Here is a 16,085-nt window from a genome sequence, read left to right as displayed (position 1 = left end):
GCGCCCTCAAGACTTGGTTATTCCAGCTTGCAGGACTGGCCTAGGGTAATTTTTAGGGGGGTTTTAATTATATTTTAAATTTGACAAATATTTAATATTCTTTTTAATTAATTTTAAATTTGTATTGTTTTGTATGTATTTTAAATAGATTGTCAGCCGCCCTGAGTCCTACGGGAGAAGGGCGGGATATAAATTCAAAAATAAATAAATAAATAAATAAAAAATTCCACTTCTAGCACTGAAGATGTTTCCTAACTTTTACTCTAGAGTAGAGTAGAGTAGAGTAGAGTAGAGTAGAGTAGAGTAGAGTAGAGTAGAGTAGAGTAGAGTAGAGTAGAACCTTGGAGGTCTTCTAGACCAACCCCCTGCTCAGACAGGAAACCCTGTACCGTTTCAGACAAATGATTGTCTGGATAATAAAACCTGCAAGAAAACAACCAAGCTCAGAGAGCACCAAGGAGTCCCCAATCTTCAGTTTCTAAATATGAATAACTCCTAACGTTAACAGAAAAAGGCTAGTGAACTATTGCTATGGACACTAAAATGGTCCATAAAGATTATAGGCAGATGTTACTCATTGTTTTTATTTCCTCCTTTGAAACTGGATGTGGAAGCTGATTAAGAAGGGAGCAAAAGTGGGGGGGAGTAGTTTGGTGCAGACTGAATCAGCTAAGAAATAAAGTTGGAGTTTGGGCAGGTTTCTCACGATGTTGGTTGTAAATTTGAACTGAGAATTATAGATTTTGGGTCTCTGTTGAAATAGTCACCCTGTGCATTTGTACATAAACTAGATATTACAATGAGTCTCCTGAGATTATTTTCAAAAGAAAAGCAAATGCGGGCGAATGCTAGACATTCTCACTAAGTGGGAAAACTAAGATAAGATTCAACAGAAATTCTTAATCAAATCCTAATTGATTCTAAAAAATTCCCTACACTCAGATAAACTTTGGGAAGAGAGTTCTGTCCTAGTCTCTGTGGGTCCTTGTTAAGTTCACAAGGAGAAACCCCTCTTCCAACAAGCAGGCTGGAACCATAGGAAAAAACCAATCCCCTTTTATTATTCACAGACCTGAGTCAATGTCCAAGGAAAACAAACACAGTTCACAGAAACTCGATCCTCAACACGAACGGTTGCCTTTGGCAACAAGCGCCTCCCACACCTTCCCTTTTATTATGCAGCCAAGGCGTGGCTTCCTAATGCCTTCTCCTTTGCCTTTGGAGCCACCCCATTGCATTCCTCTGTCTTACTCTCTTTTCTTGCTGGCGTTTTCGTGCATCCTGGATATCTCCCAGCTGTGATTCATCACTGTCCAACTCAGACTCCCAGCACAGCTGTGTCTCAGCCTGAGCGCGAGTAGAGGGGCCAGGCTTCTCGTCAGACTGTAAGCCTTGGAGCTCCTCAGAGCCTTCCTCTGACTCTGATGTCACTCCAGACCCCTCCTCCTCCTCTGCTTCCCCAGACTCAGCTGCTGGGTCTGCTGGCTGGCGAGGAATCACAACAAAGAGCAGGGTGGGCTGTACAGGTAGTCCTCAACTTAAGACCACAATTGAGCTCTACTATCTTTTGATTTCGATAGAAAAAAATCTCTCATACATACCAATAAGGCAATAGAAAAGGAACCGGCACAAGCGCACCAGCTGATGCAACAGTGACAATATGACCATGGTTCTTTTTCATCATAGCTGGCAGGAAAGCTTTTATTGTCTGCAATTAAGATTCCACATGTGACCAAAAAGAAAAAAGAAAAAATACAACACCCCACATTGCCAGATGCTTACATTTCTGTATTTTTCATTCAGAAACACACACATTCTTAAACTGAATAATTCGAATGCAAGTTATTTATAATTAAATGATTTCTCCCTCTTCAATAATCATTGGAAGCAGTGGTGAACGTAATAGTGTTATATGTACCATGGTGTATGTGATAACAGGAGCACTGATAAGTACATAGGAATTAACTTTCTTAAAATAAATTATTTTTCTATATGCACTAATAGGACTGACTAGCACTGACCATGTTACCATGTTTGGGTAATGAAACATCTGCAAGATAAATTAGCCCCCTAATTTATCTGGAATGATCTGGCTTTGAGGTTTAGTTATATTAGGTCTTCTCCAGTCCAAGTTCAGACTCGGTTTTTGCACAGATCCTATCTTGCTAACAGCAGTAAAGCCACCATAATAATCTCAAGGTTAGAATAGTACACCGGAATCTTTGAGACAGCCCTCAATAAGAGACTGAATACAGCAAAGTATGGCAATACAGATGATGAACAGGCCTTCAAGAGATATTATAGTACAGCTATGCTGAAATAGCGGTCCTGATTAAAGTTGCATTCAGGGCTAAATATAAGGTGCCCATTAGGGCAGGGGTGGGCAATTAATGTATTCAAGGGGGCACATGAGAAACTGGGACTGTTGTGGAGGGCTGAACCAATATGGTTGTGTCATGGTTCCAACAGATGAAACTCTTCAAAGACCTTTGAGGCATTCTTTACCTTAAAGAATCTTTATTCGAGCAGCATAACATCGGCACATACATAAGCAAAGCCAAAATCTGGATTCCCCTCCCCTTAGTTCTGATATGCAGGCATTTTGCATGATTTTTTTTTTTGAAATGAAGAAATTTGTATGTCTTAAATTTCTTAAAATTTCTCTAGTTAACCTCACTTTTCTATCATGGCCAAACTAGGAAAACAGTGGTTAATATATCTGGGGAAAAGAAAACCAGGAGATTAAAGAAGAGCCTCAACTTGGCTTTATATCTTTCTTGTTCCAAAATTGTTAATGGTAGCTTTTGACTTCAGATAAAAATCAGAAGCCATAACCAAATAGTTCCTTATGCTTTTCCTTATTTTCCTTATTGCTTTTCAAAACAACTACACACAAATGCTCAGATTTCAATTGTACACTAGCTGATATAGGCAGCCCACTCTTAATTAGCTGAGAAGTTCAAGTGAAAGAAGGAATTCTCATTTGTCCAAATCTAGGTTTGAATGCAATCCGGAAGATGGAAAGTAATTTTAGACCTCTTATTGGATTGCATGCATTGGACGTTGGCGAAGGCTACTCTCAATCTAGTTTAAATTTGGGCTGACATTATGGAAACTTCTTGAGTTGGTTCTTCCTTTGTGCTTCTTGTTTGTTGTTCCAGGCCATTTATCATATTGGCAAATCTCAGTTTTATTATACAGTTTTCTGCTGTCATATTTTTCAAGCAGTTAGCGGAAACCGGTTTTACCGACAGATGAGTTGCATTCTAACCTTCCCCAATGACATTTTTAGTTAGGATCGCGCTTTAAGTTCCTGCAAGCTCAATTAAGCTTAAGCACCATATCCCCAATATTAAGGGAATAGTTAAAATTTAAGTTCTTAGTGATACCTACCCAGTAATGAGCTAGGATGTTGATTTCATACATTTTTTGTATTTGCGTGTCTGGAGTCGAAAGCAGATCTCCTGTTACTACCATACCGGCATTATTTATTAAAATAGTAACATCTCCAACATCTTTTTTAACCTTTAAAGTTAAGAAACAGAAATTATTAAACTTTGCACTGGTTAAACTTGGTTTTCTTCCTATGCTGCCTTATAGATCTTTGTACAGACTGAAAGGCACAGTAAAGATGGAAGGTTTTAAAAGAAAAATGCACATTTACAAATTCTAGATCAGGCTTGGCGTTCTACGGATGTGCTGTATTTCAGTACGTTAGCACTAGAATTTGGGGAGCTGAAGTCTTGACATATTGGGATAGTCATGTAAGGCTGATTTAGAAGGCAAGTGGCATCATCAACCCAGATATACAATGATTCTACGAAGAGGCTATTTCGGTAAAACTGAAGCACTTTGTTTTTGTTTTAAAATTTTGTTGGCCACTGGCCAGAGTTGAACAGTAAGGTACACTTCAAATTAACAACCAAGTATTCACTGGGTCTCACTGACAAAAATGTGACCCTGAAAAGCAAACACAGGAACATTTCTAGGTGAGATGGGCGGCAAACAAGATAAACAAACTAACAAATAAATAAATGTTCCATTTCTTTCTTCAAGAAGCAATGGGTGAGATAACTAGGGGAAAACTTAACTGCAAAAATATCTATGTGATGCGGACTCATTCCATGGCTGACAAGAATATAGAGGTAGTCCTTAACTTACAATGGCAATTGGAACAATTAATTATTATTTGTTACACAATAACTATATCATACTGAATACGGAAAAAACAGTTTCTAAGCTCATTAGAATGTGATAATCTTTTTTTTAAAAGCTGGTTTTTCCAAAACTTTATAAAAAAACAGGGAAACAACACGCTCATTTACTGTACAGAATTCTCACTTTCTCAGCCGCAGTGTAGATTTCGTCTCTCAAACTGCAGTCCACCACATAAGGATATGCTTCAACTCCCAGCTTTCTGCATTCTTCAGCTGTTTCCTGTATGCCAGGCTACAAACAGTAGAAAGGATAAATATCGTTCATTTCTTTGCGTTCTGCCAACAAAATATTACTGGGGGAAAGGTTACTACGTGAGCACGATCATAGTTCCAGAATTTAAAGTTCACATATAACCAAACCAATATAGATATTCTGAACAGTCATGGATTGGCTTCTCTAAAAGGATGCTTCCTTCTATATGGACTGCTAGACAGTTAACCGAATCAATGGTAGAGCCATCTCCACTTTACTCTGTCCAATGAGTAGTCAGAACTAGTTGGCCAATATGCACGTTCAGTTTTCACCAGGGGATTCACTGTGTCTTGCAAATAGAGACTGTAAGATAGAAGGATGATTTAGGATCATGCAGTCTTAGTATGGTTATCTATAAAATCCTATACAAATGTATGGAGCACTGAGACTCATCCCAAGTCTCCACAGCAAATGTGCCTGGCCTAAATAACCCCTACTGGAATGAACTGGCTCATCCCTTGAGATCAGTAATAAAAGTACCATCAATAAAATCATGTGTTTCCCATTTAAGTGTGATAGCAATCTTGGAATCTCTCAAGCTACGTGAGAAGCTTCTTGAACAAAGCATTCTAAGTGTTATTGTTAAGCATGTAGCAGGAAGCAAGAACCCCATATATATAATTAATCTATTTAATTAATACCTTTTACTCACTGAATACTACACTGTCTAAATAATTTCTTTTCCTGGCTTCTTACAGCCCACTAATCAGTAGTTCTAGAAGATAACGCTTGACTTAGAGGTGGAGACACCTTTCAGAAATTAGATTAGAACATACAATAACAGAGTTGGAAGTTGGACCTCAGACATCGAGCCCCCTGCTGGAGCAGGAGACCCTATATCATTTCAGACAAATGGTTGTCCAGTCTCTTTTTGAAAACCTTCAGTGATGGAGCACCCACAACTTCTGAAGGCAAGTTATTCCATTGGTTAATTGCTCTCACCATTAAGAATTTTCTCCTTAGTTCTAGATTGCTTCTCTCCTTGGTTAGTTAGTTCCCAACCATTACTTCTTATCTTACCTATTAGTGCTTTGGAAAATAGTTTGAACCCCTCATCTTTGCAGGAGCCCTTCAAATATTGGAACAGTGCTATCATGTTCCCCCTACTCCTTTTTTTTCATTACACTAGAGTCATACCCAATTCTTATAACCGTTCTTCGTTTTAGCCTCCAGCCCCCTAATCATCTTTGTTGTTTTTCTCTGCACTCTTTCCAGAGTCTCAACATCTTTTTTGTAATGTGGTGACCAGACCTTGATGCAGTATTCCAAGTGTGATCTTATTAAGGCTTTGTAAAGTGGTATTAGAACTTCATGTGATCTTGAGTCTATCCCTCTATTAATGCAGTCCAGGACTGCATTGGCATTTTTGGCTACAGCCGCTTACTGTTGCTCATATTTAAGTGATTGTCCCCTAGGACTAGGCTGTCTTATGTCAGGGCACAAAGAATTATGACTACATGTTAAATTCCAGGTAAGCTAATGTATTGCTCTGGCCCATATATAAGAATCTAATTAACTAAAGGTCAGCACTAAATTGGTACTAGATAAGAGTTAACAGAATTCAAGAGGGGTTGGATTTAGATCCTCTGTGGGAAGATAATGATTTCAGGCTGATTCCTCTTTTGACTCAGCCTCTATCTGCTCTCCTCCTATGTCTTATTTCTATTGTGTAAATAGGGGTGTCTAGAGGAGAAAGAGTAAAAAAATATGAAGATGGCTTGGATTGCACAGTTATAGACATGATCTTGACTCCATTTGCTCCCCAGCAAACCACCTATATGTAAACTACATTTTCCATCCTGTATTTCATGTTTTATACAACATTTTCAGAGCTACAACAAAACAAGCAACTGACCACAAAATTTGCCTTTAATTGATTTATACAAACACATGTAATCTTGTGAATAAACATATATATATATACACACAAACATTCTGTGGTTGTATGAAAAAACTTTCTTTGCTCATTTATTTGGAATTTATTTGCCAAAAGATGACATTAAAATAATAAAGTTAGCACCTGCATGTAGCCAATCATCTTTAAAAAGCTAAGCAGGCTTGCGGGGTAGGTAGCTGTAAGGATGAATGTGTGTGTGTGTGTGTGCAGCACCCCATCTGCTTCTCTCCCTTCCCTAATTTTAAAATGGGGTTATATGTAGCTTTTGAGGAGTCTGTTGTAACTTTGAACAGTCATTAAATGACCAGTCATATCTCAAGTCATATGTTTGTGAGTGAGAGATTTTATCTCCCGTGTATATATTTACTTGCAGCATTTTCATTGCTGCCTACAGCAGTAGAACATAAAAACAATCCATACAATAAAATATAAGAACGCCCTCCTCCAATGCAGAAACCTAAGAACGTACATAAGAACAAACAGCAGCATTCCAGTCATTGCTGGGCTTCAAAGAATGAAAGTATTTTCACAGCCTTGTGAAATTTCTGAGGAGGAGAAGCTTGGGTGCACTTTATGTTTGAATGTAAATTCTTGATTTGCTTTTTTTTTTTTTTAAAGACAGTTGACAAACAAATGCAACAACAGGACACACTTGTAATTCTTGTAAAGAATTAAAATCAGGAATATAAGAATACCACATAAAACATTTTGCTGAAGAAGAACAAAGGTTGCATTAGTACTGGATGAGCTGGTTCAAAGTCTTTATTGCATGTAGTAACAGAATAACAGAGTTGGAAGGAGCTCAAACAGGAGATCCTATACCATTTCAGACAGAGTAAACTGTCCTGAATACTAGATAAACATGTTTTATGCTGTTTAAAACTTTAAATAAAATGCTATTTCTGCAAATTACACAGGCTTGTTTCTACAAGCTGCTTACCTATTTTTCAAACATAACAGAAAGCATACTGTATTTCCATTGGAACCTGTCCCACAGATATCTTTAGATCTTATTTCCAGGAATGTTTGACAGCCTTTTGCTTGTTTTTCTTTCTGTCCCCCCTCTCCTCTTTCTATCTTGTTAATTTGCTAATTCTAAAGTAAAATAATTGCCGTACCTTGTTTATGTCCCAGAGAACCAATCGGCTTCCACGTTTGGCAAATTCAAAGGCTGTTAATTTTCCGATGCCGCTGGCAGCTCCAGTGATAAGGACAATTTCACCTGCCACAGATTTCCTCTTCACAGGAATAAAAAATTTCACCAAAGCTTCAATATAGCAATAGATTGCAAAGACTGAAAACCAGAGGAAATCAAATATGGGATGCATTCTTGCTTTCTTCTACAAATGTCAACTAACAGATTGTCGGGAGGACTTTAGAATAAGCCTTGCAAAAAACTCCGCCCTATGCAAATCCACTTACGAAATGAAGCAGAAGAAAAAACACACCTGCTCTTTAAAGGTTATCACAAGCAGCATGTTGTGCTTCCAAATAATCTTTTTTCTTTTCAGCAGTTCTGACATTCAGAGAATTTTATGATAGGATATATGGTAATTGTTGTGGTTCCGACAGATGAAACTCTTCAAAGAACTTCAAAGAACTTCGAGGCATTGTTTACCTTAAAGGATCTTTATTCGAGTAGCATAGCTTTGGCACACACATAGGCAAAGCCAAAATCTGAATTCCCCTCCCCTGAGCACAAGGTATCAAAGCACAATTCCCTCCTCTAATTAACAGTCATAAGTCACATTCTCCAATTAGTTTGAAATGCCGGCTTTCCCTCCAGTTCTTCAACCTGCCATTTCTTATCACCTCTTATTTCAAAAAAGCTTGGTTCTCACCCTTGTTACAAATTGTTATGTCTAACAAATGGTATAGGTGTTAGAAGTAAAGTCTTCATCCTGGTTCATCCAAGCCGGGAATAAATAAGCAACATGGTGACTGCTTTGGGAAGATGGTTACAGTTTATTGAAGAAGCAGAAAGATGGTTCTTGCAGGAAAGAGCAGAGGAGAGAAGCGGCTGAGCACATGGGCGAGGGTTTTTTTATACCCTCTCTAGCCTTTTGTTTGGAAGTTTCCTGTTCCTGTGGCATGAACTTTGAGGCTATTTCCTGTGTCACGTATTCTGACCTGAGCCTAGGTGTGCCTTTCTGGTATACTTGATGGTAATGAGTTAGTCCTATTATGTCCTAAAAGTCATATCCTGCTTCCCTGGTGATGGGGCTAATGACTCCTAGAGTTTGGGTTGGGTATGCAGATTTTCTCTTTGTCTTCTTGAGTTCCTGGCTCCAGCCTTCCTGATGGTTTTACATTTGCATTTGTATAGGGCTGGCTACTGCTTGGGGCAAAGAGAAGAGGCCAGGGTTGGTTTCTGGTTTTAAAAATCCCTTTGAGGAAAAATATATTTTTCTGCCCCTTTTAATATTTCCTTCTCTGGGGGGGGGCTTCCCACATAGGGTTTCCTGCCTGAGCAGGGGTTTGGACTAGGGGTTTGGACTAGATGACCTCCAAGGTCCCTTCCAACTTTATTATTATTATTATTATTATTATTATTATTATTATTATTATTATTATTATTATTATTATTATTATTATTATTATTATTATCTAAACTCCCATGCACATTCCTCCTCCCCCCCCAGTATCATCTAATTCTAACTCTAATTCTAATAGTAAAACATAAGAAGGAAAATGGCTGCATCTCCATATGTTGTCAAAGCAAGAACATCCGATGTTAGCAGCCTTGACAGTAATATTATTCAATTATTCCATTCCTTCTTCCATTAAAAATACAGAATAGCTGCACAATAATTTTTGAGTTAAAAGGAGTAGAAGCTGTTGAGTAAAGCTGAACAGTAATATATTTAGGATTAACCCCAGAGAAAGATCATCCATCAGGCCCACCTTGAAAACTATGAAGTTGATCAAGGCAATCGGTTTCCTCCAGGACTGCCTGTCATTGAGAGACTTCCACTTTTTCACATTAGCCCAGGGGTCTTCAAACTTGGCCCTTTTATGACTTGTGGACTTCAACTCCCAGAATTCCTCAGCCAGGCATGCTGGCTGAGGAATTCTGGGAGTTGAAGTCCACAACTCATAAAAGGGCCAAGTTTGAAGACCCCTACATTAGCCAATTGCAGTTGGTTGGTTATAATTCCTAATCTCTGAGGAATCTCCATTAATAGGGAATTAATAGATTTGTTCCCCCTCCCAAGATAAATAATGGACTTCTGCTCTGCTCTCTTCTACCTTGTTGCAAGCTTGGAGAAAGGCTGGTAACAAAAGTAGGATGGGTGGAACTTAATATGGAAAGAATTTAGGAAAACAAACAGAGGAGCCAAATGCTGGGAGTAAAATGGCTGCAACAAACACCGGTTAGTGACCAAGGGAAATGGGAATGACAAGGACTCCCAATATTCCTTAAATACTCCTCTGTTTGGCCACATCCTATTTGTCAAGGCTGTTTAACTGGCTAAGCAAAGATATGAGAATCACACATTTCAGATAAAGATATGTAACATGAGGATGTAAAAACAAAAGTCTTGAAATCTTTCAAGAGTAAATTCCCAAGAGGTTAATTAAGGCAGAGTTATTTTCAAACAGCTCCCGAGCTGTGTAGCCTCTTCGCTTATAAAGTCCTCCTCTACCTCCTCACATTACTTCATCTCATTCCCAGGTGCCAAATGGTTTGTCTACCTTGAAGCTGAGATAAGATTTCCTCAGCTAGGAAGGAAAATACAGTCTTTATATTGTTAGATATTAATGAATTGAGGTTGTTTGATTCATCAGTTGGGAACGAGAAGAAGACAGAAGCTTTGAACCAGAGGATTGGACCCGTCAAATCATAATGGCTGTGTGAAATCATAAGCAGGGGGAGGGCTGAAGAAGTGAGGGCGACCTCAGGGTGGGGCCATACATAGCGCTGAGCTAGAACATGATTTGTTTACTTTGGGTTTCAAGTTTTATAAAACAACTGTGATTTGATTCAATAAGCCACTCTTACTACAACCTTAATTACTGCTGTGAAAATAATTATCCAGGGACGTACACAACGATTCTTTGAGTGGTGAAAGATAGGAGTTATTCATGTCAGAGCCTGCTGAGTATTTACAAATGGTTGGGTTTTTGGTGTTCTCTGAACTTGGTTGTTTTTCTGAACATGCTTCATTGCCAGGCTGAGTAATAAAACTCAAGAGATCATTTTGCACTTGGAACTAAAGTACTTCAAAGTGGGTTTGAAGTTACGTTTATGTCTTCTTTATATGTCAGGAAGAAATAAACTCATCAGAGTGTTATACTAGTACGTGAAAAAGTTATTTTAATATAGATTTGTGAAGAATAATGGTTGGAATTCCTTTTGCAGATTACGTAAGAAGTATTAAACAATGATATTAGACATGTGATTTCACATTGGAACGCTTGGGAAGATTTGATACTTTGAGTCATTCTTGTTTCTTCAAATCAAAACTGATATCCAAAATCTTTTCCAAAGCCAACAAAGCACGCTCAGGAAGAATTCTGGGGGGGGGGGAATAGAGGAACAATGAACAAAAATCTCAAAACCTGCTTCAATGCAAGACCTTGATTTCACTGCTTATTTTTTGATATGCCACAACATGTATTTTAATTCTAATTGTCAGTGCAGAAGTTCAGCCCTTAAGCACCCTGCATACATACATTTCCATCCAAGTGCACATTGTAATGGAGAATGGCATAACAATCTTGTTTTGATTGTAGAGTATCCCATCCACGAGCCGCCTTGCAACTGCCTCAGGTGTCAGAATAGGTATTATTCTGGAATTGTAATTGTTGGCGTTATTAATAGTGAGATATTAATTCATTTTATTTTAAAAGAAGTGACTGCTGGGTCTTGTGGACTACAGTTATCAGTGATACTGATTCTATCTGCTCGGATATGGTGGTGACAAATGAACACCACGTCCTCTTTTGTAGCTGCCATAATAACTTATTTTTATTTATAGAAATATTTTTGGTCCTGGAAGCATTTATACAAAAGGGGGGGGGGAATTGGGGCTTGGGGGGGGGAAAGGAAAGAGAATGGTAGTCCAGAGTCTGGTTCAGAAATCTGCTCACATAGTCCAGAAAAATAAAGTTGGAAGATGGAAGGAAGAACCTTCTGGGCATGGTGGGGGAAAAGTTCAGCTACTCTTTCTCATGGCAGCCATTTTGGGAGAGACTCCAAAATATGTTCTCCAGATCCTGTTGGTTTCAAATGGTTAGCAATGTGCATGTAAACTAGTATTTCTCAACTTTGGCAATTTTAAGATAGCTGGACTTCAACTTCCAGAATTCCCCAGCCAGCACGTTGAAGTTGATAAATATGCATCAATATGATAAATCTTCAGAGTCAGTTAAAATACAAATGGTGAGAGTCAGGAAGAGATAACATAAAGGAAGTAAGATAAAACATATAGGCAAAAATAGCTGGGTCTTAAGAGTGGGAAAAGGAAGAAGAAAACATCTGTAATAGAAGATAACTAGCAAAACAGGAAAGAACCTATTTTTCTAAGAAGTCATAAAAAAGGGGGCCAGAACTCAGGCAACTGAGCATGCGCAATTAATTGATTAATATTAACTGACACACCTTGCATAAATTATCTCCTAATTTTAATATACATGTGATGTATGATTTAGTATGTAGCAGGAAATATGTAGGAGGCGGTCGGAAAGAGTGTAACCTCATAGTACCTCAGCCAATGGGGAAAGAGGAGGGATGTGGCGGCCGGGACAAGGGATGTATAAAGAAGAAAATAATTTGGGTTAAAACTTTGGGGAGAACCAAGCTTTGATAGCTTCTCTCCCCGCTTATTGCAATAAACGAAACAAAAGGCCTTCACTGTGTCTTGGCTGGTTATTGGTCAGGCGAGCTTGCCTCTGGTCACGAAGGAAAGTAGCCAGGAGCACATAACAAAGTTGAAGTCCATATGTCTTAAAGTTGCCACGGTTGGGAAACTGTTCTATGCTAACTGGACCCATCTTGTCTCTTACCTCGACTGTGGGTTTTTTTTTACAAACCCCGTGTTTACAAAAAATGGACACAAGCAAGTAGTCTTGATCCCATCTTTTCCCAAAGCAGACAATTCTTTGGTGAAGTCTTTGTGAAGCCCTAAAGCGGCAGACTTGCTTGAGCTAAACAGGAGAGGAGAATTAGGGAAGAAAAGAATTTTATTTCTTCCATTAAAAAGAGTTAAAACCAATTAAAAACAGTAACAACAAAAAGACAGGAAAGAATGCAATCAAACCTATACAGGCCCTTCATGAGCTCCACTTTCCCATAGGATTCCTAGGCCCAAAACTTTGAGGGTTTTCCAGATGAGCAACAGTATTGGGGCCAACCTCACCTCAGGGGAAATGATATTTCAAAAAGTGGGTCCCCCACCAAATGAAACTCTGTGGCTTAAGGGACCAGCAACATGCTTCCCTTCCTGATGGACCTGATGGGATGGGGGGATGTTTTCTCTTCTCACGAACCTTTCTCCTCTCATCTCAACTTCAGTGTTAAAAGAAAATATAAGTAGCTTAGGGGTGAACCGTGGAGTCCTTGATGTTTTCTGAGTTTGGTTGTTTTCCTGAAGATGTTTCCTTATCCAGCTGACTAATATCTTCAGTGCTAGAAGGATGTGGGGTTTAATCTCTGTTTATAATCTACTTTGTTTATAGGTTTACTGTTTACAGTTTTATTTTATTTATGTTTTATAGTTTTATACTTTATAATTCTGCTTATAAGCAATTGTATAAAGGTAGTCCTCAACGTACAACCATAACCGAGCCTGGAATTAGTCTTAATTGTTCTGGCTGTTAAATTGGTCATCATGTGATCACATCTGATTTTACAACCTTTTTGGACCAGTCATTAAGCAAACACAGAAGACATTAAACAAACCCGTTGTTTGCAATAGTTTTTTTTTGGGGGGGGAAACAGGAAATAAATGCTGGGTTTTGGCAAAAAATGTTGTAAATCACAATATCAAATAACAACAAGATGTCAATATGTGAAAATATGAGCCAATTGCTGAACATCCAAAATGCAATCTCATGACTGGGAAGGAGAGCATAGGGATTTCAAATCTGGGTCAAAATAGCCTGGGGGAGTCCCTTGACACTTCAAACAGTTGCTAAGCAATCAGTTGTAAGTTGAAGACTACCTGTATAAACAGAGAGCAAATTCCACTTCTAGCACTGAAGATGTTACCTAACTTTCATTTTAGAATAGAATAGAATAGAACCTTGGAGGTCTTCTAGTCCAACCCCCTGCTCAGACAGGACACCCTATACCAGGGGTAGGCAACCTTGGCTGTTTTATGATTCGTGGACTTCAACTCCCAGAATTCCTGAGCCAGCCATGCTGAGGGGAAAGGGAGAGTTTCCAAGCTGAGCCAGGCTGGCTCAGGAATTCTGGGAGTTGAAGTCCACGAGTCATAAAACAGCCAAGGTTGCCTACCCCTGCCCTATACCGTTTCAGACAAATGATTGTCTGGATAATAAAACCTGCAAGAAAACAACCAAGCTCAGAGAGCACCAAGGAGTCCCCAATCTTCAGTTTCTAAATATGAATAACTCCCAACATTAACAGAAAAAGGCTAGTGAACTATTGCTATGGACACTAAAATGGTGCATAAAGATTATAGGCAGATGTTACTCACTGATTTTATTTCCTCCTTGGAAACTGGATGTGGAAGCTGATTAAGAAAGGAGCAAAAGGGTGGGGGGAAGTAGTTTGGTGCAGACTGAATCAGCTAAGAAACAAAAGTTGGAGTTTGGGCAGGTTTCTCACGATGTTAGTTGTAAATTTGAATTTAGAATTATAGATTTTGGGTCTCTGTTGAAATAGTCCACCCTGGGCATTTGTACATAAACTAAATATTACAATGAGTCTCCTGAGATTATTTTCAAAAGAAAAGCAAATGCGGGCGAATGCTAGACATTCTCACTGTTCTGAATCGTATAGCTCTATGTAACCCTAACTAGAGAGCATGTATCTGTATGTTAGAATATCTGGCATTTATTAAGTGCTGTTTCTTTTACTGGGAAATGCAGTTTAGCTAGTCAGTCATCCCATGTTAATGGGTCAGTGGGAGGATTTTCTAAAGGGCATTGGGAGACTTCCTGGACACAAGCCAGTTTGGAATGCCTTTGTTCATCCAGCCTCATGTCTTCTAGCCACACGGCTTGGAGGTTCTATGCCAACATGTGATGCTTATGCAGAAGAAGAGGGGAAAATCCATTAACAATTTACCTATGGAAATGAACAGATGAGTAATATACAGAAGAAACAACCAACACAATTGCAAGTATTTCCTCTGAATAAACATATTTATCTGTTTTGCAATCATTTCTATTGAGTTATCTGTCTGTCCTGGATTGGACTGGAAGCAGTTTGTTCTGTCTGGGACAGAACACTCATTAAGTGGGAAAACTTAAGATAGATTCAACAGAAATTCTTAATCAAATCCTAATTGATTCTAAAAAATTCCCTACACTCAGAAAAACTTGGGAAGAGCAGGGTGGGTTGTACAGGAAGTCCTCAACTTAAGACCACAATTGAGCTCTACTACCTTTTGATTTTGATAGGAAAAAAAACCTCTCATACATACCAATAAGGCAATAGAAAAGGAACTGGCAGAAGCCCACCAGCTGATGCAACAGTGATAATATGACCATGGTTATTTTTGTCTGCAATTAAGATTCCACATGTGACCAAAAAGAAAAAAGAAAAAATACAACACCCCACATTGCCAGATGTTTACATTTCTGTATTTTTCATTCAGAAACACACACATTATTAAACTGAATAATTTGAATGCAAGTTATTTATAATTAAATGATTTCTCCCTCTTCAATAATCATTTGAAGCAGTGGTGAACATAATAGTGTTATACATACCATGGTGTATGTGATAACAGGAGCACTGATAAATACATAGGAATTAACTTTCTTAAAATAAATTATTTTTTCATATAATAGGACTGACTAGCACTGACGATGTTACCTAGTTTGGGTAATGAAACATCTGCAAGAAAACAACCAAGCTCAGAGAGCATCAAGAACCCCTCATTTCAACCTTGAGCTACAAATATTCTCCTTTATTAATAATAGGAAATATTTAGCCTCAGTCATATGCTATTTCTTTAAGAATAATTTATCTGGAATGATTTGGCTTTGAGGTTTAGTTATATTAGGTCTTCTCCAGTCCAAGTTCAGACTCGGGTTTTGCACAGATCCTATCTTGTCAACAGCAGTAAAGCCACCATAATAATCTCAAGATTAGAATAGTACACTGGAATCTTTGAGACAGCCCTCAATAAGAGACTGGATACAGCAAAGTATAGCAATACAGATGATGAACAGGCCTTCAAGAGATATTATAGTACAGCTATGCTGAAATAGCGGTCCTGATTAAGGTTGCATTCAGGGCTAAATATAAGGTGCCCATTAGGGTAGGGGTGGGCAATTAATGTATTCAAGGAGCCACATGAGAAACTGGGACTGTTGTGGAGAGCTGAACCAATATGGTTGTGTCATGGTTCTGACAGATGAAACTCTTCAAAGACCTTTGAGACATTGTTTACCTTAAAGAATCTTTATTCGAGCAGCACAGCATCGGCACATACATAAGCGAAACCAAAATCTGGATTCCCCTCCCCTTAGCACAAAGTATCAAACACAATTCCCTCCTCTAACTAACAGTCATAAATCA

General features: G+C 38.5%; 1 protein-coding gene across 1 annotated transcript in view; it reads right to left on the bottom strand.

Moving 5' to 3' along the window:
• Nucleotides 1–7,869, bottom strand: part of LOC107290434 (estradiol 17-beta-dehydrogenase 11) — a 10,335-nt gene extending 2,466 nt beyond the window's left edge. Inside the window, exons 1-4 of the mRNA XM_015819314.1 lie at nt 7,486–7,869; nt 4,342–4,449; nt 3,394–3,525; nt 1,602–1,708 (exon numbers count right to left, since the gene is read on the bottom strand). Of these exons, the coding sequence (XP_015674800.1) occupies nt 1,602–1,708; nt 3,394–3,525; nt 4,342–4,449; nt 7,486–7,695 (557 nt within the window). The 5' untranslated portion in view covers nt 7,696–7,869. The remainder of the gene's footprint in view (nt 1–1,601; nt 1,709–3,393; nt 3,526–4,341; nt 4,450–7,485) is intronic.
• Between the last annotated feature and the right edge of the window lie 8,216 nt (nt 7,870–16,085).

Source organism: Protobothrops mucrosquamatus, unplaced genomic scaffold, assembly GCF_001527695.2.
Source record: "Protobothrops mucrosquamatus isolate PMUCROS unplaced genomic scaffold, P.Mucros_1.0 scaffold893, whole genome shotgun sequence".
Taxonomy (NCBI): domain Eukaryota; kingdom Metazoa; phylum Chordata; class Lepidosauria; order Squamata; family Viperidae; genus Protobothrops; species Protobothrops mucrosquamatus.
The sequence above is the reverse complement of the archived record's forward strand: the minus strand, read 5'-3'. Positions and strand labels throughout refer to the sequence as shown.